Source organism: Nyctereutes procyonoides, unplaced genomic scaffold, assembly GCF_905146905.1.
Source record: "Nyctereutes procyonoides isolate TBG_1078 unplaced genomic scaffold, NYPRO_anot_genome, whole genome shotgun sequence".
In the NCBI taxonomy this organism is placed as follows: Eukaryota; Metazoa; Chordata; class Mammalia; order Carnivora; family Canidae; genus Nyctereutes; species Nyctereutes procyonoides.
This window is the reverse complement of record NW_026575049.1, coordinates 12,487,460-12,512,232: the sequence shown is the minus strand read 5'-3', so window position 1 is coordinate 12,512,232 and position 24,773 is coordinate 12,487,460. Positions and strand designations below refer to the sequence as shown.

The 24,773-nt window shown below is 37.3% G+C and overlaps 1 protein-coding gene across 2 annotated transcripts in view; it reads left to right on the top strand.

Annotated features, from left to right (window-relative positions):
• Positions 1 to 24,773, top strand: part of PTPRR (protein tyrosine phosphatase receptor type R) — a 234,830-nt gene that overhangs the window by 172,965 nt on the left and 37,092 nt on the right. For both annotated transcript variants that reach the window (XM_055327798.1, XM_055327799.1), the window contains 2 exons: positions 15,442 to 15,628; positions 18,427 to 18,511. In XM_055327798.1, the coding sequence (XP_055183773.1) occupies positions 15,442 to 15,628; positions 18,427 to 18,511 (272 nt within the window). The remainder of the gene's footprint in view (positions 1 to 15,441; positions 15,629 to 18,426; positions 18,512 to 24,773) is intronic.

Below are 24,773 nucleotides of genomic sequence, written 5' to 3'. Positions count from 1 at the left end.
CAGTTGATGAACATTTGGATTGTTTCCACTTTGAGCAATTATGAACAATGGTGCTATATAAACATTCACATACAAGTTTTCGCATGGACATAGGTTTTCATTTCTCTTGGATATACATCTAGAACTGGAATTACTTGGCCATATGGTAACTATAGGTCTACCTTTTTGAGGAACCACCAAACTGTTTCTCCAAAGCTACCATACCACTTTACATTCCCACCAGCAATGTATGAGGGTTCCAATTTCTCCATATCCCGACCAACATTTGTCATTGCCCATCTTTTTCATCATAGTCATCCTAGCAAGAGTGAAGTAGTATCTCCTTTTGGTTTTGATTTCATAATGCCTAATGAGGTTGAACATCTTTTCTTATTTATTCTGAGTTCTCAAGTCTATTCCATTGACCTATATATCTCTTCTTGTGCCAATGCCATATTGTTTTGGTTAGTGTAGCTTTGTAGTAAGTTTTGAAATCAGGAACCATGAATCCATAAACTTTGTTCATCTCAAGATCATTTTGGCTACTTGGGTTCCTTGCATTTGGATATGAATTTTAAGATCAGCTTGTCAGGGGGATGCCTGAGTGACTCAGTGGTTTAGCATCTGCCTGCGACCCAGGGCATGATCCTGGAGTCCCGGGATCAAGTAAGCCCCACATCGTGCTCCCTGCACAGTCTGCTTCTCTCTCTGCCTATGTCTCTGCCAATTTCTGCAAAACAGTCACCTGGGATTTTGACAAGACCCACGTTGACATTGTAGATCAATTTCAGAAATATTGCCATCTTAATATTAAGTCTTCTGATACATAAGTATGAGATGTCATCCATTTATCTGGGTTTTCCTTAATTTTTTTCAACAATGTTTTATAGTTTGTAGTGTTCCACTGTTGCACTTTTTGCAAAATTTATTTTCATATATTTAATTATTTTTGATGATATTGTAAATGGAATTATTTTCTTAATTTTATTTTTTATATTTGTTGCTGATATAGAGAAATACAATTGATTTCTTCTATTGATTTTATATTGTGCCACCTTATGTAACTGGAGCTTTACTTTTAGCATTTTTTTCCTTTGAGTTTTCTTTTTTTTTAAAAGATTTATTTATTTACTTGAGAGAAAGAGAGGCAGAGGGAGAGAATCTCAAGCAGACTCCTGGCTGAGCACAGAGCCTGATGTGGGGCTTGGTCTCACGACCCTGAAATCATGACCTGAGCTGAGTCCGACACTTAAACAGCTGAGCCACCCAGGTACACCTCCTTTGAGTTTTCTATATATGAAATCATGCTATCTGCAAATAGAAATAGTTTTGTTTCTTCCTTTCCAATCTAGATTTTTGTTTGTTAGCTTCATTATCTTGTCTAATTGCCCTGGCTAAGACTTTCTGGGACAATATTGAATAAAAGTGGAAGAGTCCTTGTGCCTTACTTGCACAAAATGTATGCTTGATCTTAGAGGGAAAATTTTGCGTATTTCACAGTTACGTATGATGCTAGTTGTGGGTGTTTAATAAACATGTCCTTCATCCAGTTGAAGAAGCTGTCTTCTACTCTCAGTTTCTTCAGTGCTTCTATCATAAAAGAATGTTGGATTTGGTCAAATTTTTTTTTCTGAGTTCATTGAGATGATATGTGGGTTTTGTCTTCTATCCTTTTACTATGGCATATTATTACATTGTTTAATTTTTTGCTTATCAAACTAACCTTGCATTCCTGGGACAAACCTCATTTGGTCATGCTATGTAATCTTTTTATAGGTTGTTGAGTTTGGTTTGTTAATATTGTGCTGAGAATTTTTGCACCTAGATTCATATTGATATTGATTCTTATTAATACTGAGCTGTAATTTTTTGTTATATTCTTTGGCTTTGGTTTGAGGCTAACACTGGCTTCATATAATGAGCTATGAATTGTTTCCTCCTCTTCTGTTTTTTGAAAGTGTTTTTGAATGATTGCTGTTAATACTTCCTTAAACACTTGGTAGACTCCATTAGAGTCACTTGGTTCTAGGCTTTACTTTATAGGAAGTTTTAAAAGTTATTAATTCAATCTTTTTACTTACTTTGGTTCTATTTAGATGACTTACTAATTATCTATTTCATATTGAATCAGTTTTAGTAGTTTATGTCTTTTTAGGAATTTGTCAGTCGGGGCTATCTGATATCTTGGTATCCCACGGTTTATAGAATTCCCCTATAATCTTTTTTATCTGTAAAGTGAGGAGCGATGTCCCTTCTTTTATTTGAGATTTCAGTTGAGTCTTGTCTTTTATTTTTTCTTGCCCATTCTAGCTAAATGTTTGTCAATTTTGTTGATCTTCTCAAAGAACCAACTTTTGGTTTCATTGACTTTCTCTACTGATTTTCTAGCCTCGGTTTCATTTATTTCTGCTCTAATCTTTACTGTTTCCTTCCTTCTGCTTATTTTGGGTTTAGTTTGCTTTTCTTTTTCTATTTTCTAAGGTTTGGTTCTATTCAAATTGATCAGCTATTCACCATATATCACTCCAAACAACTTTTGACTGTTCCCAACATACAAATCCATCCTAAAAGACAAATATTTTTACCACTAAAGATATTAAAAAAGAATAGGCAGGAGAGAATTTCTAGAATAGCAAAGTAAGAACATCCAAAATCCAATCCTCCATAAAATCAATGAGAATACTAGTAAAAATGGTCAAAATTGATTTTTCAGAATTCTGGAAATTAACCAAAAGCTTACAACAATTCGAGAATTTATTCAAGAAAAACAGCTGAATCTCAGCAAGAATGGTGAACTTTGTGGTATTTTTACCTTATCCTGTTCCCATATCCCCACCCCAAAATGTTACTACAGCCAAAGACATTTTATAATGATAAAAGGGTCAATCCATCAAGAAGACGTAAGAATTGCCATCATATATTCACCTAACAATGGAGCATGAAAACGGACAGAATTGAAGGCAGAAATAGTAATTCAACAATAATATTAGGGAAAAAAAACAATAATATTAGGAGCATATAATAACCCATTTTTTATAAAGATTTTATTTATTTATTCATGAGAGACACAGAGAGAGAGAGAGAGAGAGAGGCAGAGACACAGACTGAGGAGAAGCAGGCTCCATGCAGGGAGCCCGATGTGGTACTCGATCCCGGGTCTCCAGGACCACACCCTGGACCAAAGGCAGGCGCTAAATTGCTGAGCCACCCAGGGATCCCCACAATAACACAGTTCTAATAATGAAAAGAAAACCAGGCAGAAGGTCAACAAGGAAATTACAAAACTATAAAACGTAGACCTAACAGGACTCTGTTCCCAGTAACAGCAGAATACAAATTCTTCTCAAATGTACATGTAATATTCTCCAGGATACTCCATAAAATAAATCTAAATAAACTTTACACCATAAAATAAATCTAAATAAACTTTAAAAGATTGAAATAATACAAAATATATTCTCTGATAAAATGAAATGAAATTAAAAATTAACACAGAAGGAAATTTGGAAAATTCACAAATAAGTGGAAATTAACTGTGTAGGGCTAAATAACCAATGGGTCAAAGAAGATGACACAAAAGAAAATTAGAATATATTTTGAGATGAATGAAAATGAAAATACAACATTCCAAATTATCTGGATGCAGTGAAAGCAGTATTTATCCTTGTCAAAGTTTAGCTTTCAACTGGCTCCACTAAGATCCAAATCACTCTGACTGCTTTTTGTAGCGTGGTTGAGATTCTAATCACAGAATACCTTCAGTAATGTACGACTGCATAATATGGCAAATTGAAAGAACAAATCATCAACACATTTCTAAAGCTCCTATTCTATTCCCATCATGACGACACAGTTCCATGCATACAAGGACTCCCAAAGTGGACCTAAGCAGACAATGCCTGATAATCTGTGCAGAGGCAAGAGGAAGAAGTTTACCAACCTACCTGATTTTTTAAGAGGAAAAATTGTATAGGCTGCTGCTGCTGAGCAGAGTCCTCCAAGTAGTCAAGTTTTCTCTTTTCAATGATTAATTCCTGAGATGTATTATCAGCATGCACTCTAACTACAGCCAGAGGTGAAATTACTGCCTCACTAATAGCTATATTTTGTATTGTGCTATTAAGGTATAAAATTGCCCCTTCACTGCTATTTAAAACTGAAAAAATATGGTACCTACGCTTGTGAGCCTAACATAATATGTAGAGTTGTCAAATGACTATGTCGTATACCCGAAATTAACATAATATTGTCAACTATCCTTCAATTGTGTATATTATATATAATAACATATATAATATATATATTATATAAAAATTACATGTGTATAAAATACATTTATTAGTGCTAAAAAAGAAAAGTTAATGCTAAGTCAATTGCATATGTATTATAAAAAATTTTTAACTGAAGAAGTCTTAAATTAAAAAGCAGTTAGGTTTCTCTAAGAATTCAGTTTTTAAAAATGGGGCTGCAACCAGATGAAAAACAAAAAACTGAGGAAGCTGAGAAGTTGTATATTTTTTGATGATTTTACATTTTAGCTAAACTCTGGGTCATTATAATTATGTGTGTCATTTCTGACCTTGAACATAGATGAATATAATTTATTTGTAATGTTCAGTACTAAAAGAGCTCTTTGATAACTGATTGCTTAAAGAGACAGAGAGCTATTAATTTTATTGTGTTACTTAGGAAATTGCGTGTGTGTGTGTGTATGTATACATTGGCTAAAAGTCAAAGAAAGATTTCTCTTTCCAGAATGTTTTTTTTCATTGAGACTTATTAATGTTCATTCAGCATCATCTTTTTCTTAACTAATTATATAAATGTGGAAAAACTAAACTTGGGAACTAAAATTAGAGCTACCATCATTTTGTTCTTTTGTTAAAAAGGAAACAGCCTCCTCACCATGAGTGACAGTCAAAACAATACTAAGTGCCAAAAAAAGAGTAAAAATTAATCATACTTGGTTACAAGGCAAAACACTACTTTTTTTTTCTTTTTTCTACTAACAAAATCATCATAGCTCTTTAGGATGTTAATGCTAGACTTCACTGATACTTAAATAAGACTCAAACAAAATATTAACTGTAATATTTACTATACCTGGATAAGTATAGCTTCTCCATTCCACATTTCCAACTTCTATGTAACATGATCCCCCACTTTTCCTATCTTCAGAAGGATTGGAAAAGCCATCAGAGTGCAGTAATTACACATAGTATTACCTTAACCAACTATTTGCAATCACTCATACATGCAGACAACAAAAGTGTTACTCTCCATGTGTTCAGGACTGGATACAGACGGAGGATTGCAATCTTTGCCCTCAAGGAGTTCACACTTTAAAATCAGTCATTTCTAGTGACTATATCGGAGACATCCTGGAAAAATTGCTAAGAAATTTGAGAGGAAAAAAATCCCTGCAGTTTGATTATCATATTTTCAATGCTCAGACATCATTCTGGTGAATGTTCTCTGGTAAAGAACATAACAGCCAAGGAGATTTTAGACTTACAAAAGCTTTCTGGGGAGCTACTGCAAAGGTCTGAACAATAGATGAAGGGGGTCTGAGCTAATTCCATGTCAGTGAGCCGCAAGAGGTGATCTTCATGCCTCTTCCACGTTCCATGCATTCAGTGACTTCTCTAAACTCAGGGTTTTTGAGTTAGTGTTTAGAACTCCTCAACCTAAAAATCATCATGGAAATGCACAAACATTTAGATACAAGGCTATTTACTTGCAGTCTTGTCTATAATTGTGAAAAATTGAAGACAAGTTGATGTCTAAAAATAAGGTATTGGATAAACAAACAATGGCACATCCAGACAATGGAATACTACAGAGTGTCTGAAAATAGTTTTTAAATGAATTTGAAGACATGAAAAGACATTCACGATGTATTTAGTTTAAAAGCAGGTCATAAAGGAATATGTAGAGTAAAAATCAAGATGTTGTCATAGATACATCCAAGGACTTGAAGACCATACACATCAAATGTTATCAGCAGTCATTCTAAGTGTTGGTATTATGGGATATTTTTCTTTGTTTTTTGTTATCTATAGCTTTAGGTTTTCTACAGTGAATATGCATTATTTTTTAATCTAAAAAAAGTTATTAATTTTAAGGACAGGAGTTAAGAATTTTAAGGGCTCCAGGTACGAAAAATGGTTTCAACTTAGAGAACTACTGATTTTGCATATGTAAGACTGCCATTGACTTTTCATCACTAGCCAACGTTCCCGACATTGCCTTCTTCAAATATTTAGCAATGTTTATGCCATATAGCTCCCACACAACCATTTATGCAGAGAGTGAAGTAAGAATTACCGCGTGATCAGTATTAACTAGTACAACCATTCACATACGTGTACTATATGCCAGATGCCGGCTGGAAATGTTCACTTATCTTTGTTCTTTAACTTTTACAGGGTGAATCAACCCTGTGAGTTTTATTATCTTCCCCATTTACAGATCAAGTAGCCTGAGGCCACAAGAGCTTAAGTAAAGCACAGAGCACTGATCTAAACTCACACTCCAGGGTCATTCAAGAAAAATATAATAAGTTTAATTTATATTTATTTTTTAATTATTGTTTTGTTTTTTTTTTTAAAAAAGAGATTTGTGTATTTATTTTAGAGCAGGGGAGGGACAGAGGGAGAGAGTCTTAAGCAGACTCCGTGTTGCGTGCACAGAGCCCTACATGGGGCTTGATTTCAGAACCCTGAGATCATGACCTGAGCCAAAACCAAGAGTCATTTGCTTAACCAACTGTGCCATCCAGGTGCCCCCTTGACTTTTATTTTTTTAAACAATAAAAGAAGGATGTAATAAATTTTTGCCTCGTCCTATGCATGCATGAAAGATCAGATATCCTTGCACAAATTCAAAAATTTTTATCTAATCACTCAACACGGAGAGCAGCGATCTACCTAGTGAAGTCAGTGCTTTCAAGTAGGGAAATCAATCATTTCCCACACCAAAAAATATTCTCCGCGTTGTGAGATTTTCTTTTTGCTTTAGACTGAAATTCATTTGTCATCTTCCTGGGCCTGTGCTTGGTCTCTTTTATCCTTGTTACATTTCTTCCCTACAGGATTTCCTTTTGGGAAATTTTACGATGGATGGTCACAATATCTATTCATTTATTTCAGCTTTTAGAAATTAGTAACACTGCATTATGTCACATTTAACTTTCCAGGGGCTTTGAATTGAAGCCACAATTTAAAACTCCTAGCACTCCCTAACTTTTTTTTTTTTTTTAATTTTACCCTTTCATTTGTCAAGTGGTCCAGGAAGGGAGTTAGTACTATATATAGTTTATTTGAAGGTAAAGAGATAGAGAGAAACAGCAAACCATCCATTAATACCATCACCTCTGGAACTTGAAAGTAGTAGAATCAGAGAGTTTCAAAGAACCCTGGGGGCCAGTCAATCCACACATAGTAAAGGGACTTCACCTCACTATCTCACCATTGTTAACTCCTTTGTTATTTCAAGTGAGTAAAAAAAGTCTCTTTTTTCTTTTCTTTTTATTAAGAGTACCCTAGAAAACTAAAAATGTGCACAAATCAAGCAAAATTAAATAAGAAAAATCAAGTGGGAGATGGAAGGGTCTGAGCTCACCTTTGGGATGAAGCCAAGACTGTCAGATGTGTGATCATTATAAAGAGGGGAGGGCACACACCAGGAGGGGAGGGCAGGACTGAAGGTCCTAGACTCACAATGGTTCAGATCTGAAGAGGGCGTCAGTATTAACCATCTCACTTCTCACCATGTGGGATCGGATGTGTACGGCGATAAAGACCGCTGTGAATGAGCTACATATATTCTTTACACAACAACCACAACGAAAGCATTAAGGCTGGGAAAGCTCTCAAAGATCCAATCTGTTTGCTCTCCTTCTGCACTCAGTTCTTACCATCTGTAGATGCCTATTTTTCTTTTTTTTTCCTTCTAATATTTTTATTTATTTTATGTTTAGAAACATAATCTGTCCACAGTTCATTTTTTTAATAATAAATTTATTTTTTATTGGTGTTCAATTTACCAACATACAGAATAACACCCAGTGCTCATCCCGTCAAGTGTCCCCCTCAGTGCCTGTCACCCATTCACGCCCACCCCCCGCCCTCCTCCCCTTCCATCACCCCTAGTTCGTTTCCCAGAGTTAGGAGTCTTTATGTTCTGTCTCTCTTTCTGATATTTCCCACATATTTCTTCTCCCTTCCCTTATATTCCCTTTCACTATTATTTATATTCCCCAAATGAATGAGAACATACACTGTTTGTCCTTCTCCGATTGATTTACTTCACTCAGCATAATACCCTCCAGTTCCATCCACGTTGAAGCAAATGGTGGGTATTTGTCGTGTCTAATGGCTGAGGAATATTCCATTGTATACATAAACCACATCTTCTTTATCCATTCATCTTTCGATGGGCACCGAGGCTCCTTCCACAGTTTGGCTATTGTGGACATGGCTGCTAGAAACATCGGGGTGCAGGTGTCCCGGCGTTTCGTTGCATCTGAATCTTTGGGGTAAATCCCTAACAGTGCAATTGCTGGGTCGTAGGGCAGGTCTATTTTTAATTCTTTGAGGAACCTCCACACAGTTTTCCAGAGTGGCTGCACCAGTTCACATTCCCACCAACAGTGTAAGAGGGTTCCCTTTTCTCCGCATCCTCTCCAACATTTGTGGTTTCCTGCCTTGTTAATTTTCCCCATTCTCAATGGTGTGAGGTGGTATCTCATTGTGGTTTTGATTTGTATTTCCCTAATTAGATGCCTATTTTTCTGTTCTCATTTCTAATACTTCCAGATAAGCAGCTACCACCACTTCCCTTTGAAAGTTAACTTCTTAATCCAGTCATTTCAGAAGTAAATCTTCCTGGACTCCAGGCAAAATGATCATTCGTTTCACTTTGTCCTCTGACTCCCATTTCCCTTCCTTTTCGGGCTTCGAGTCTCACTGTTCTCGGTGGGCGAGGCACTGCTAAGGGACCAGCATATCCGAGAATTAGACATAGCCTGATGGCCCCAGTGCTGGAAACCATAGCTCTTCTGCCTCTAAACCCAGCTTCTAAAATTCCACAGACCTCCCCAAAGACCAGGAAAACAAAATACTTATTTTTGAGTTATTCTAACAGTCCATTGTAGTGTCCTTATATTTGTAGCTGTATTTTCCTCCCACTTCTTGGTCATTAAGAGCAATGGTGCAGAATGGAACAATTTCAACAGAGCACTGTTTTTAAGCTCTTGCTGAAATGGATGTGTGGCCCTGGGCCATCAGATTTATACATGTTTTCCTTTTTACTTAATTGTAATTAGCATGCTGTTTATTGCATTCCTTTTACCTTTCCTTAAGAATTTGCTTTTTCCTTCAATTGTTTGCATTGGTATCTTTTGAATTTCCTCTCGCTTATTTATTTTTTGGCATAAATAATAATTGGTGCTATGGCAGGAGCTTGATAAAGCTTTTTATTATGTTCCCTTTTGTCCAACAGCGATCATGAGGCATAAAAAAGTCTAAACAGTTTGTCCAGAGTTACATAACAAAGGAGAAGCAAGGTCTCAATAAGAGTGTGTGTGCTTCGTTTTCCACATTCAGTTTCTATTAAAGGTCCAGGGCTCCTGTTATTTCTGTCGATTTTTTTTTTCGTCTAAATTCTTTAGGGTTCCCCCTGCCCCGGATCTTAATTTGTATTCTCTCTTGATTTCTGATATTTATTTTCTGTTTGAAATGTCTTTCTGATTCTATCCTTACTTCTTACCACATTGGTTTATGGATCCTCTTGATTCAGGAAAGTGGTATTTTCTCCTCCAGATCATTAGTCAGTAATAGCTGGTTAAAAACCTAATATTCTATGATTGCAAAACACCTGTTTTCCCCAGATGGTTCAGTAAATTGTTTTAGACACATTGATCATCTATTTGGGGGAAAGAAATCTAGTTGATTCTCAACTTTACCATACCCAAAATAGAGATAGATTAAAAGATTAGCTTTTAGTAAAAATGAAACTTCCAGAAGAATTTGTATGTATCAAAGCAATGCAAGAAGCCACACACACACACACACACAAAGATTGACATGTTGGAAAGTAAATATAACTTTTAAAAAATCCTTGGTGTTTTAAGTCAAGAATAAGCCATATAGATGCAACACGTATTTCTGAGAAATAACTAATGTCTTATATATCATAGTCAACAATAATACAATAATGCTCTGGTATAAACATTAGGAAAGAGTATGATAGACAGTTCTTAAAGGTAAGGACTGATAAATGAACTATAATGATGTAAAAATGTATTATCCTCAATTCTAACCAAAGAAATAAAATTCAAAACGATCAGTCACTGTCATTATTGCCATTAGCACAGCAACACTTAAAAGCCAATTTAAAAGCTAGTGAAGCTTGAGGTTCCTGCGTGGCTCAGTTGGTTAAGCGTCTGTCTACCTTTGGCTCAGTCGTAACACGGGGGTCCTGGGGTTGAGCCTGCTTCTTCCTCTCCTCCCTGCTCGTGCTCTCTCTCATCATCTCTCTCCCTCTCCCCCCCCCCTCGCTCAAATAAACAAACATGTTCTTAATAAACTAAATAAAAGCTAGTGAACTTTATGTGACTGATACTAATTTCCCTTTTAAGACTTCTACAAACCTTCTACAATGAGCACATTACTTTTATGTCGAAAAAAACAACACTCTAAAGCATACATAGATGTGTCTTTAAAGTTAAAACAGGTATAGATGTGTGTTTAATGTCTCCTCTGGATGCACAAGACCTAAGAAGTGGGCAAGTGCTTCAGGTTGATCCTACTCATCTGATTGTCTAATTCCGCTGTATTTCAATTAACTTTAATATTGCTTGTTCCTTAAAAACAAGAATTAACAAAAGCAGGGATTTTTTTTTTCCATGTTAACGACATCCTATGGTAATATTTCACGGCCAGGATAGAAGAGCACCACCACGATAAGGGCTGTTTTGTGCAAGAATGCTCTCCATAAGGTCAACAGCTTGGACATGATTAATTCCTTAATTGAACTTTGAGACATTGTCTGAGGTGTTGAGGTGAAGTGTTCTGGGATTGCCGAGGGTACGGGGGAAATGAATTTGCCATAATAAAGGGAAATTTTGAGATAAATAGGTCACTGAGAAGGATGTATTTTTCCGTAGTGCCAGACGTGTTGATCCTGTCCATTAATTTCAAGATGTTAAGGTTCGTTTTTGAGTTTTTGCAAAGATCTCTGAAGGTAGATCCCTTAGAGAGGCAGAAGGCAAGAGTCGTATCAGACTTGATGCCACTGTGACCTGGAATCGTAGCCAGGCACCACTCCTTTCAGGCAATTTACTTACCCTGTCGGGTTAATCCTCATGGTTACCCTCTGACGCAGGTGTCCTGGATTCCTCACTTCACCAAGAAGATATTGAGATGCACAAGGCTAGGTAGGCTGACCACAGGTGTGCTGCAGGGACTCAGGAGAGGAGGAAGTTGAGCCCAGACAACCCTGACTGTAGAGATGGAATTTGCACTCTGAGTACTACACTGCGTCTGCTTAGACTTGGGTGGCTTTGGCCTTCCTCCCACAGCTGGCCCCCAGCTCCACACGGGGCACTGACTAGCCTAACGAACACTGCCCACCATACCCTTGCTGATGGGTAGCAAACCAGAGAGGTCTTGGGTTTCATACTCTTACCTGGACTGTGTCTTTGTTCCACGTTTGTGTCTCTAAGTTCGTTCCTTCTTCACCTATAAAATGGGGGAAAGTAATAACCTCAGAGAGCTGCTATGGAGATGGGAATACCATATGTGAAGGTGCTTAGAACCGTGCTTGGCAAATCAGAGATGTTTCATAAATATTAGTTTCCTTTCTTCCTTCCCTTGCCAGACAAAAGTCGTTCTCCCTTACGAAGTCAAGCTTGCATGAAAATGCCTCCATGGCTCTCAAGGTTTCACCGAATCCTCAGAAATTTTGCTCCCTAGATCAAATGGACCCTATTACACATGGAATCTCAGAGGCTTCTAATCCCCCAATAATGTATGCTGTGGAAAGCCCTAATAGAAGTTTATATAACCTGATATTTGAAATTCTCTTTTCTGGATTTGGGCAGGCTATTTATAGGCTTATTTCTATTATTCTTGCTTCTCTCTCATTTCTCCTACAGAACCCTTCCCCAATTCCAAAATACACTTTTATACAACTGAACTCTGGCTCAAACTGCTTATATGCCATTTCTCAAAGATGCCTTATCATTTCCTGCTTCCATTATTTTTTTTTTCTCCTGTTGGGCTCTCTCCCTGAAAGAACCCTTTCCCGAAAACTTATCTATTGAACTTTAACCTTCAAGGCTTAACTCAAATGCCTGCTCTTCATACACCTCTGACCACTCTGGATGGAAGAGACCCCCTTCCTACTAAACCACCATAGCACTGAGTATCACTCACTGGACAGGCTGCAGATACTTTATTCTTTTGGGGCTGAACATTGATTACATGGACTAATGGTTTAAAATGACATCTGAAAAAAAATAAAAGTAAAATAAAATAAAATGACATCTGATTAGCAATCCCTTGTATGGCCTGTCCCAACTCCTTACAAAAAAAAAAAAAAATCTGTGAAGCCAGCAAAAGCCAAATTCTCACAAACACACTAAAAACTAATAAACAATGTATTATCAGAATTAAGAAGGAATTTCTGACAATTTAAAGGCCAGAGAAACTGGATTGAGAAACTTGTAGAAACTACTTTCCCACTAAAAATAGATTAAAATTCTTGGTTTGAGAATAGTACCACTCTTCACCCTCCTCAGCTGTTTACCTCCTACTCAAAAACACAGGAACCTAGTCAACCACCACCAACAGCCACCAAAAAAAAAAAAAAAAAAGGAGGACAAACATACCCCTATCGGCTAGGTGATATTTTATGAGGTATCCAATATGCTCTTCCCTAATCCCTAACAGTGATTCAAAAACAGTTAAGCATAATAATAAAAACTAGAAAAGGTTTTTGAAGAACATGCAAAAAAAAAAAAAAGCAGGTATGTCAATATTAATTTTTTTTTTAAGTTGGAGGTTGGGAGGTGTCAAAAGGATGAATTAGAGGAAGGTGATCAAAAGTTGCAAACTTCCAGTTAAGATAAGTAATACATAATAAACTAGGTAATGTACATGATGTCCTGTACAACATGATGACTATAGCTAACACTGCTGTATGGTACACTTGAAAGTTGTTAAGAGAGTGGATCCTAAGTTTCCATAGCAAGGAAAAAACTTTTTCTTTTCTCTTTTTTGTATCTATAGAAGATCATGAATGTTAACTAAGTTTATTTATTGGGGTAATTATTTCACAATATGTGTAAGCCAGTTAATGATGCCAAAAATCTTAAGCTTATATGGTGCTGTATATAAATTGTCTCAACAAAATTGGGGGGAAAATGTCAAATGTGAGGCAAAACATAAAACTAATAGGAATGTAATTACTTAATATTGATAAAATTTACAGAAAAGATATAATTATTCATCTTTTCAAATAAAACAATGGCTGAAATACATAAAGTAAATATTGTTAGGAATATAAGGAAAAATAACAAAACAAATGTTGTGGAAGATCATACATCTCAGGCTTCAAGAAATCCAGTAGGAAGAAATAGATTGGAATAATATCTTTAATAATATATAATAATATATTAAATAAGGTGATATATATATATACACATATGTACATAGATAAGTTTATAAATACAGAGATAGATATAAATAGGTAATCAGTCTATTGCCCCCAAAAGTATCTATGAAATATTCAGAAAAATGTATCATAGTATTTGTTTCAAAAAAAGAATGGAGAAATTCCAAACATTAGAAGTCCAACCACTATTGGATTATTTGTGTGTACAATAACTAGAAATTAATAAGGAAGATAAATTCATAAACACACAAATGTCAAGTGAAACCAGGAATTAAAACTACAATTACAAACCATTAAGAAATTAACAAAAATGACATTACACATGAAACTATAGAATGGCCCCAAAGCTACAACCAGAGGCAAATTCATAAGAGGAAAGAACATACAGGCTTTTGCTTGTTGGGTTTTTGTTGTATGTTCTAACAATTTCCCGTTGTTTAAAATTAAGCTCTAGGGATCCCGGGTGGCGCAGCGGTTTAGCGCCTGCCTTTGGCCCAGGGCGCGATCCTGGAGACTGGGGATCGAATCCCACGTCGGGCTCCCAGTGCATGGAGCCTGCTCCTCCCTCTGCCTGTGTCTCTGCCTCTCTCTCTCTCTCTCTCTCTGTGTGTGTGACTATCATAAATAAAAAAATAAAAATATAAATAAATAAATAAAAATAAAATTAAGCTCTAGCCACGTGAATATTTCCTGATTTCTATCGGAAGCATGTAAAACACCCTTCAAATGAAGTATGCTGGGACTAGAATTTGCTCTTACTGTCTTTGTTCACACCCTATTCTCCATTTCCTTGGCACCATATTTGATCACCTCAGAGATACCGAAGCATAATAATAAAAACTAGAAAAAGTTTAATAAATTTAAATTTAATAGTTCTTTAAATTTAATAGTTCTTGTGAATACAATCTCTGACTTTGACCGTTGGTCTTGCACAGGCTATTTTATAGTTATTTCTTGGTTCCACACAACTAAGGTTACGGGTAAGAAGCACTCACACCTTCTATCCAGGGCAGGAGGGGCCTTTATAAGTTGGAAGAGCCCCACCTCATCACCCAAAAAGAAGAGGAAATTACAGAGGAAAGCTAAATTAAAACTCAGAATAAGAGTCTGTGATCTCTGTGGTCCTTATGAGTTTATCATAGAATTAAATAAATACGTACGCATACACGCACACAAACACACATGCATGCATACGTATATACATAAATGGAGGATACAGATGCTATTTCTTAGGGATTCATTCAGAAATTATAAACAGTAGAGACATTTTAAAACTGTTAAATTCTATTTCAATGTCAATAATATGAACTAAAATATTTTTTTCTCTGAGCTTCCTATGTCCAGTAAGATCATGTGTACAATATTTTGGTGTCAAGAGTATTAGGTGGCTATATGGTTTACATTCTGAGCTATCAGACATACAAACAATAAAGTTGTGTTATACATGATTTGTTCATTCAAATGTGATGTTTACTTTTCCTAAATTTTTCACTTAATATGACTACCATCCTATTATTTTTGTATCGAGTATACCCATTAATAAATTATAGTGCATTTTCTTGATTCAGACTTATTTCCAACAACAAAACTGTCAGTTTCCTATAAAGAAACTATGGATGGTTGCTATAGTCAACTATGGTACCATTAAAAAAAAACAAAAACATTTGGTCCTTTTATCTGTAGAAGTTCTTGGTGAACTGGGTGTATGTACGGAAGACCAGTTTGTGTAATCAAAATAACTCATGTGGTTTCCAAACCTATTAACATTCTTCCTCAATGCAGGCGAGGGTCCAATGTATCTCTTACACTGGACATGAGTAGCTTGGGGAATGTCGAACCCTTTGTGGCTATCCCAACCCCACGGGAGAAGGTAGCAATGGAGTACCTGCAGTCAGCCAGCCGAATACTCACAAGATCACAGCTGAGGGACGTCGTGGCAAGTTCACATTTACTCCAAAGCGAATTCATGGTGAGCTCGCTGTTTATTGTTCACTCTTCAGTAGATATTTTGATAAACTAGACCCTACAGGCACCTACTAAAATGGCACCGTTCTCCACTCAAGCAGCTTACAGTAAACAAATGGTTAGAGTTTAAAAGCTTAAGGTTGGGATCCCTGGGTGGCACAGCGGTTTGGCGCCTGCCTTTGGCCCAGGACGCGATCCTGGAGACCCAGGATCGAATCCCACATCGGGCTCCCGGTGCATGGAGCCTGCTTCTCCCTCTGCCTATGTCTCTGCGCCTCTCTCTCTCTCTCCCTCTGTGACTATCATAAATAAAAAAAAATAAAAATGTAAAAATAAAATAAAATAAAATAAAAGCTTAAGGTTAAGTACAAGGCTTTAGATCCACCCTACATCTCATCAACCACTGGTAAGTGTTCAAACCCGAATGTGAATACAAAATTGAGGCAGAGTACATAGGAGCTGGTCAGGCAAAGAAATGCCAAGAAGGAACTGGGCTGTGAAGAGGCATTCCAGAAAGCAGGAACAGCCTTGCCGTCACTGGGGAATTCAATTGTTTGTTTCAACTGGAGCATTGAAATTAAGGTGGGAAGGGGCAAAAGTTGAGCCTCCAGAGTTATAAAAGGAACCTGAGTCTTAATACATATTCAAAAGTTTGGACTTTATCTTGAATTTTAAAAAGATCTCTCTATGTGCAGTGCAGTAAGCATTAGAAAATAAAGGGGTATGTTGGGGTATCTAGAGATAATCCTGTGGAACTGTCATCATGATGGTCTGAACTCAGTAGGAGTGAAAATAGGGAAACCCTATAGGAATCTGCAAAAAGGGGGCTGAATTGGGTGAGGCAGTCATGGAAAAGAAAAGAATCAGGGATGATACCCCAGTTTGTGACACGAGCAACAGGGCACCTTTAGTGTCCTTTAATGAAATAAGGAGCACAGAAATACCAAATGTGGGCTAAAGATGATTAGGAAGTTTAACCAAAAGTGATGGCAACCCATCAGTGTTGCTGGTGATATGTGGATTTGTAAAAACACACGTCTACTCAGAGAGCTTGGAGACAGATTAGATCTTCTTAGGTTTAATTATTGTCCAAAAGGAGGATCCATTTTATGGGTCACTTTAAATCTCAAATCAGTTGTACATCTTAAGCCAAGTCTGGTGATTTTAATAAATTGATCACTCCAGGGTCTGTTCAGATATTTGCAACTACTCTGATAATGAAGTATCTAACAATGGGCTAGATTTACTATTAGCTTCGTCAGCTATTATTAAGCATCCAAAGTAAAACATGAACATGTAGCTTTAAAAATTAGACTTTGTAGTATGTCATCTTTTCATATGTAAAGAAAACAACACCTAGTGAGATGAAAGAACCAGTCAATGATCACACAGCTAGCCAAAGGTACACCTAATACTCCCTTCTAGAACCACAGATAGCTTTTTGGAGACAAGCCCTTTAAGGAAAGACAAGGCCAACAAAGAATACCAAAGAGAAGGGTGATGGTGGCTTTGCCAAAACAGGCTGACTTATTTGAAATTATCAAACATAAACATGTGCTTTCTATTGAATATTCAACAATTTTGCTTATTTTGGTAACCTGGAACTGAGAAGTTATAATATTAGTTGCAGCAGAGAGTAGGGAGGAGTATTATAAATATCTAAAATAATGCAGGTTTAGGAAATGATATTTAAAAGGTAAGCTACCCCTGTCTGTAGACCACATCTCAAATTCATGATCTAGCCAGGTTTTTCCCAAATTATCAGACTGACTAAAAACTAGGACAATTTGAATTAATTTATAAATAATTTATTTCATTTCAATGACTAGGCTTTTGAGTTATATTTTCCATTGAAGAAAGTTCAAGTAACAAAAATAGTACTTCATGTGATCTAAAGATGAAAGTTCTTTTATTTCACGTTAACATTTATCTAAGCAATTTTTGCAGAATTTTAATGAGAGATCATACTGTTTTGTATAATCAAATCCTTGCATATTTGTTTCAACTCTTTTGAAAACTTTGGCTTACTGCTTTCTTTGTCTTAGTCATCTACAGATGCTCACCTTTTAGATCTAATTTGTTTCCTCAGAGCCATTTCTGCTCTAATTGTTCCCTCTCCAATTATTTGAGGCACATGACATATATTCCAAGTAACATTTATATTCTTGTTAAGTGGGAGAATACAGTGTCCGGATGCTCTTCACTAAAAATATTGCATTTACAACCCCAAGTGGAACAGTAGAATTATAAATCATTCCTTAATACAAAAAAAAATCATATTGCATCTCTTGAATCAACAAAAACTCCCTTTATATTATATTTACCACTTGGGGAGGGAGGTTTTAATAATCCTAAAAGAGTCATACAATGTTAAAAGAGAATCCATCAAAAAAAAAAAAAGAGAGAGAGAGAGAGAGAATCCATCATAGTGAAATTTTTGGTACTGAACTTATATAAAGATTTTTTAAAATTTGAATACATTGTCCATTTTCAGCTGTCTATATATATTTCTAGCAATTATGTCAGAAGGAATCTTAAAAATCTAATCAAAGTTTTATGTTTCTTTAATAACCATATGTTAAGTAATACTTTCTAACACAGAGAGCTGTTTCTTAGAGTCAGCTTGGCAGGGTGCAGCTAATATGTTTATGAAAGGAAGGGTGTTGGTCAACCAGAGGTGGTAGTCTGTTGTTTTATAAATGACTTTGAAGTTCAGGAGGGCTCTGGATCAGATGGCCCCCTGTGAAGATTTTCTTTGTGGCAGCATTAGATACACTAATTTGATATCATTTATTTTTGCAGGAAATACCAATGAACTTCGTGGATCCCAAAGAAATTGACATTCCACGTCATGGAACTAAAAATCGCTATAAGACCATTTTGCCAAGTAAGTTTCTTGAATTAAATAGTTTACATTATAAAGCACCAGCCTTCCCCATTCACCCTTACCTCATCATTTACCACCCTCACAACTTCTCCATACACACCACATTTGGAGTTATAAATGCACATCAAGACTACGAACTGTGACTTTATCCTATCTGTCTTTCTTCTAGTGGATCGTCTTTCCTCCTTTATCGCATATTAGTTGAGCATAAAGTTCAGGGTCCACTTCTGGGTTCTCTGTTCTGTTCCATTGATCTATATGTCTGTTTTTGTGCCAGTACCACACTGCCTTGATGAACACAGCTTTGTAGTACAACCTGAAATCTGGCATTGCGATGCCCCCAGATATGGTTTTCTTTTTTTAAAATTCCCCTGGCTGTTTGGGGTCTTTTCTGATTCCACACAAATCTTAAAATAATTTGTTCTAAGTCTCTGAAGAAAGTCCATGGTATTTTGATAGGGATTGCATTATACGTGTAAATTGCCCTGGGTAACATTGACATTTTCACAATATTAATTCTGCCAATCCATGAGCATGGAATATTTTTCCATCTCTTTGTGTCTTCCTCAATTTCTTTCAGAAGTGTTCTGTAGTTTTTAGGGTATATTTTGAGAACCATTTGAATGGTAAATGGTTCTCCAACCTTTTATTTTCAGGTTGTAGGTGTCCTTCTGTCTAAAATGAGTCTCTTGTAGACAGCAAATAGATGGGTCCTGTTTTTTTATCCAGTCTGAAACTCTGCGCCTTTTGATGGGGTCATTAAGCCCATTCACGTTCAGAGTTACTTGAACTTCTTCTTAAAGGGGAGTTTTAAGAGTCCCCCTTAAAATTTCTTGCAGAGCTGGTTTGGAGGTCACATATTCTTTCAGTTCCTGCCTGTCTTGGAAGCTCTTTATCTCTCCTTCCATTTTGAATGAGAGCCTTGCTGGATAAAGTATTCTTGGTTGCATGTTCTTCTCATTTAGGACCCTGAATATATCCTGCCAGCCCTTTCTGGCCTGCCAGGTCTCTGTGGAGAGGTCTGCTGTTACCCTAATATTCCTCCCCATGAAAGTCAGGGACTTCTTGTCTCTTGCTGCTTTAAGGATCTTCTCTTTATCTTTGGAATTTGCAAGCTTCACTATTAGATGTCGAGGTGTTGAACGGTTTTTATTGATTTTAGGGGGGGATCTCTCTATTTCCTGGATCTGAATGCCTGTTTCCCTTCCCAGATTGGGAAAGTTTTCAGCTAGGATTTGTTCAAATACATATTCTGGCCCTCTGTCCCTTTCGGCGCCCTCGGGAACCCCAATTAAACGTAGGTTTTTCTGCCTCAGGCTGTCGTTTATTTGCCTTAATCTGTCTTCATGGTCCTTCAATTGTTTATCTCTTTTTTCCTCAGTTTCCCTCTTTGCCATTAACTTGTCTTCTATGTCACTCACTCGTTCTTCCACCTCGTTAACCCTCGTCGTTAGGACTTCTAGTTTGGATTGCATCTCATTCAATTGATTTTTAATTTCTGCCTGATTGGATCTAAATTCTGCAGTCATGAAGTCTCGTGAGTCCTTAATGCTTTTTTCTAGAGCCACCAGTAGCTGTAGAATAGTGCTTCTGAATTGGCTTTCTGACATTGAAGTGTAATCCAGATTTTGTAACTCTGTGGGAGAGAGGGCTGTTTCTGATTCTTTCTTTTGAAGTGAGGTTTTCCTTCTAGTCATTTTGCTCAGTGCAGAGTGGCCAAAAACAAGTTGTATTGGAACACGGGGGAGTATCACTGGTCCGTCCAGCTGGTCTTCTGGGGGAGGGGCCTGCTGTGCTGATTTTCAGGTGTTAGCACTTGGGGGAGCTGCTCTGCCCCTGCCTGCTGCAGGGCTCAGCGGGGGTTGTTTACCCGGTCGGGCCCCAGGAGGAACAGCAGCAGTTGCTATGGCAGCTCTGGAAGCCTGGATTCAGCCTCCGCAGGAACTACGGGGCTCGGGGCTCTCGGCTCTCCGTCCGCAGGGCCTGGAGGCTCCGGGGCGGGGCCGCTGATCTGCTCAGCTCGGGGCAGGAGCGTCCTTGCTGTCCTGGGCCCTCCCGGCCTCTGCCTGTCCCGGGGGAGGCCGGATCCTGGGCTGTGTCCCGGCGCCCTGTGCTCCGGGGCCTGCGCTGTGGGATTCGCGCTCCCGCCCTGCAGCTCCCTCCCTGGAGCCCCTATATTACTCTTATTATAATGGTCAGCTTACAATTCCAGTAGACACATGGTTCTAAAATTTTATTGTGCCACACCTTATGGTCAATTGATTTCATCGAACAATTCAATGGGCAAAGGATAGTGTTTTCAACTAAAGATGCTGAGACAACTGAATATTCACATGCAAAAAAAAATGAAGTTAGATGCCTGGGGTGCCTGGGTGGCTCAGCTGGTTAATAATCTGCCTTTGGTTAAGGTCATGATCCCGAGGTCCTAGGGTTGAGTCCCACATCAGGCTCCCTTCTCATTAGAGGAGTCTGTTTCTCCCTCTCCTTCTTCTCCTCCCCCTGCTTATGCATGCACTCTCTTTCTCTCACTGACACACATTCTCTCTCTCAAATAAATAAAATCTTAAAAAAAAAAAAAGTTGGACCTTGCCTCACATCATATACAAAAATTAACTCAAAATGGATCAGACCTGAAGGTAAAAGCTAAAACTATAGAACTCTTAGTATAAAACAGATGTAAATTTTCATGACCTTGAATTAGTCAATAATTTCTTAGATACGACACCATAAGTACAAGCAACAACAACAAAAATAGATAAGTTGAATTTTATTAAATTAAAATGTTTGGTGCTTCAAAGGATGCCATCAAGAAAATAGAAAGATGACTCACAAAATGGGGGAAAAAATTGTAAATTATACATCTACCAGGGAATTCTATCTAGAATGTATAAAGAACTCTTACCACTCAGTTATAAAAAAAAGATAGCCCAATTTAAAAATGAGCAAAGGACTTGAATAAACATTTCTCCATAGAAGATAGATGAACAGTCAATAAACATTTGAAAAGATGTTCAACATTATTAGCCATAAAGGAAATCAAAACCGCAATGAGATACCATGTCACATCCACATGATTTTAATAAAAATGATAGACTATATAGAAAGTATTAGCAAGGATAGAAGAAACTGGAATCTTCACACATTGCTGGTAGGGATGTAAAATGGTGCAACTACTTGGGAAACAGTTTGGTAGTTCCTCAAAAGGCAAATCTGAGAGTCACTATAGGACTCCGACATTCTAGTCAAAGTCCCATTCTTTCATTCGAAGAGAAATAAAAACATATCATTGTCAATCACTAGACAAATAGATAGTTGGAGTTTGGGCAAAATCCATAAGAAGTCCAAAGCAATAGCTCTGGAAAGATGAAGCCACAAAGACTTTTTAAAAAGTACTGATATGGGATCCCTGGGTGGCTCAGCGGTTTGAAGTGTCCAGATTGGCAAATCCATAAAGACAGAAACTGTCTTAGTGGTTACCTAGTGCTGAGAGACATGGGAAATAGCTGCTAAATAACTGAAAGCTGTGGAGTTAATTTTAAGAGAAGGAAAATGTTACAGAGTTGATCGTGGTGACAGTTGCACAATTCTATGTGAATGAACTGTATGGTGGCGCACTTTAAATGACAAAATTCTATGGTATGTGAATTACATCCTAACAAAGCTGTTACCAAAAAATTTCATAATAATCACCTAGAGTCCTTATAAAAATCTAGAGTCCTCGGTCCCACCCGGGGATTCTGTTTAAGTAAGTCTGCTGTTTGGGCCCAAGAATCCGTACTTCTAGGCAAACACCCGGGTGATTCTGATACAGATGATACCAGCACCACACTTTGAGAAACACTGTTTAGACTATGTTAAAACTAAATCTAACTCAGGTGCCTGGGTGGCTCAGTTGGTTAAGTAGCTGCCTTCACCTCAGATCATGATCCCGGAGTCCTGGATCCAGCCCCAAGTTGGGCTCCCTGCTCAAGGGAACCAGCTTCTCCGTCTCCCTCTGCTGCTCCCCCTGCTTGCGCTCTCTCTCAAATAAATAAATAAATAAATAAATAAATAAATAAATAAATAAATAAATAAAATCTTTAAAAAAAAAAAACCCGACCTAAATATAATTTCATGAAATTTATCAATGTCAAGCAATGAGCTAGACGCCAGGAACATGTAAGAAATAAGGAATAGCCTATAAGATCAAGGAGGTCATGGGCTAGAGAGGAAAGGCATGTGAATGAGTGATTATGTTCAAAGCAACAAAAGCCAGAATTGAGATCTGGCCCAAGTCGTGTAGGAGTATAGAGAGGACTAAGTAATTCTGCTTAGAGTGGCAAAAATGCTTTGGAGAGGATGTAACATTGTCAATCACTAGACCACAGATGGTTGGGGTTTTGGCAAAACCCATAAATATCTCAAAACAATAGCTCTTCAAAGATGGAGCCACAAAATGTTTCAAAAGTATGGGTATTGAAATAGTAGAGTCTGTATAATTAAGCCCATTAATTCACTCATAAAACATCAAATTCTCCCTATTTATGGTTATATCAAGAATTACTGTTAATGGTGTTTTTGGGCTTCCCCCTCTGGTAGAGTTGGAAACACTCCTCTATAGCATATTTTTAATGGATCTATATTAATATAGTCCCTGTTGAAAGATATTTTATGACTGCAGCTGGCTAAAGGGGGTGAAAGTGCTATGTGCTACAAGTGGTGCTCCTCTCTGTCTCTCTCAAGATTTTTCAACTGAAACTTACCAAATATAAGAAACTAAGGCATATACACTCATTGCAGTTTTACTTAACCAGCTAATGTCAGAAGGATTTGGAAATTATTAGGATTGTTTAAAGTTGAGCCTTCTCAGGGGCGCCTGGGTGGCTCAGTCAGTTAAGCATCTGACTGCTGGTTTCAGCTCAGGTCATGGTGTCATGCATCCTTCCATCAAGCCCCACAGAGCCCCATGGGGGCTCCTGGCTCAGCAGGAAATGGGGTTGAAGATGCTCTCCCTCTGCCCCTCTTCCCTCTCACACACTTTCTCCCTTTCTCTCTTTATCTCTCTCTCTCTCTCTCTCAAATACATAAATAAATCTTAAAAAAAAAAAAGTGAAGTTCAGCCTTCTCTATTTCCTGCCTTGATGATATCAGACATAGTCCTTCATAGCCCTGTGTCAGCTTTTCCATTCCCAGAACTGGGTGGATCACTTGAACCAGGGCACCTGTGCTGACAACTGATGTCACAAATAATGGATTTTCTGTTGAAAATGTCTGTAGCCTGAATACACCACCCACCCGCTGTTGCACAAAATATAATTGGGTAAATATACTTTGGGCACACCACACCATTGGTTGAGAATCACCGGAGAAGCCTGGAGTTGATATGGGAAGCTATTCTTTATGGTTCATTTTAGACTGTAATATGGGATAAATTCTAAACATTGTATAAAATAATTAAAAATGATTAAGATTTTAAATATTGTTTTTTCAATTGTTTTAACCTACAATAAACTCAAGTTTAAAAGCTTCCAGCATGGGGGGCGCCTGGGTGGTTCAGTCAGTTAAGCTTCTGCCCTTGGCTTAGGTCGTGACCCTGTCAGGCTCCTTCCTCAGCGGGGAGTCTGCTTCTCCTACTTCCTCTCCCCCTCCCCCTGCTCGTGTTCTCTCTCCCTTACTTTTTCTCTCCCAAATAAATAAGCAAAATCTTAAAAAATAAAAAATAAAAACCTTCCAGCTTGTACATATTAGTAAGGCCATATAATTTGGAAGATGTCTTGCAGCAGAATATGGATGACCGAGAACCAATTAAATCGTAGCTGTATCTCTAAGGATGATGTCAGCCTGGCTCAGAACACTCTACATGGTAGATTAAAGTGAGAAGATCAAGTTTATATCACATTATTTCACAACATTAAAAAAATATTAGTGATAAAAAGATGTCTATATCCTAAATCTCAAAAGCAGTGGAGAAAAAAAAAACCGATCCTACATCAATATGAAGTTATTTGCACAACAATGAAGGATAATAACAAGTTTTATGTGTATTTATTCCATGCACACAATTTATTTATACAAATAAAAAGCCATATAGATGAAATTTAAGAACAATATTAATTAAAACCTAATTACTTTGGCCATCATTTTATATTTAAAAATGTAAGGTCCGGTAATATTTCCTACTTATATTTCCCGTTCTATTAAGTGCCCTGAACACAGTAGATATGCAAGTAGGGAGCCACTCATTAAGGCAACCAGTTATGTGGCTCAAACGAAATATAGGGGT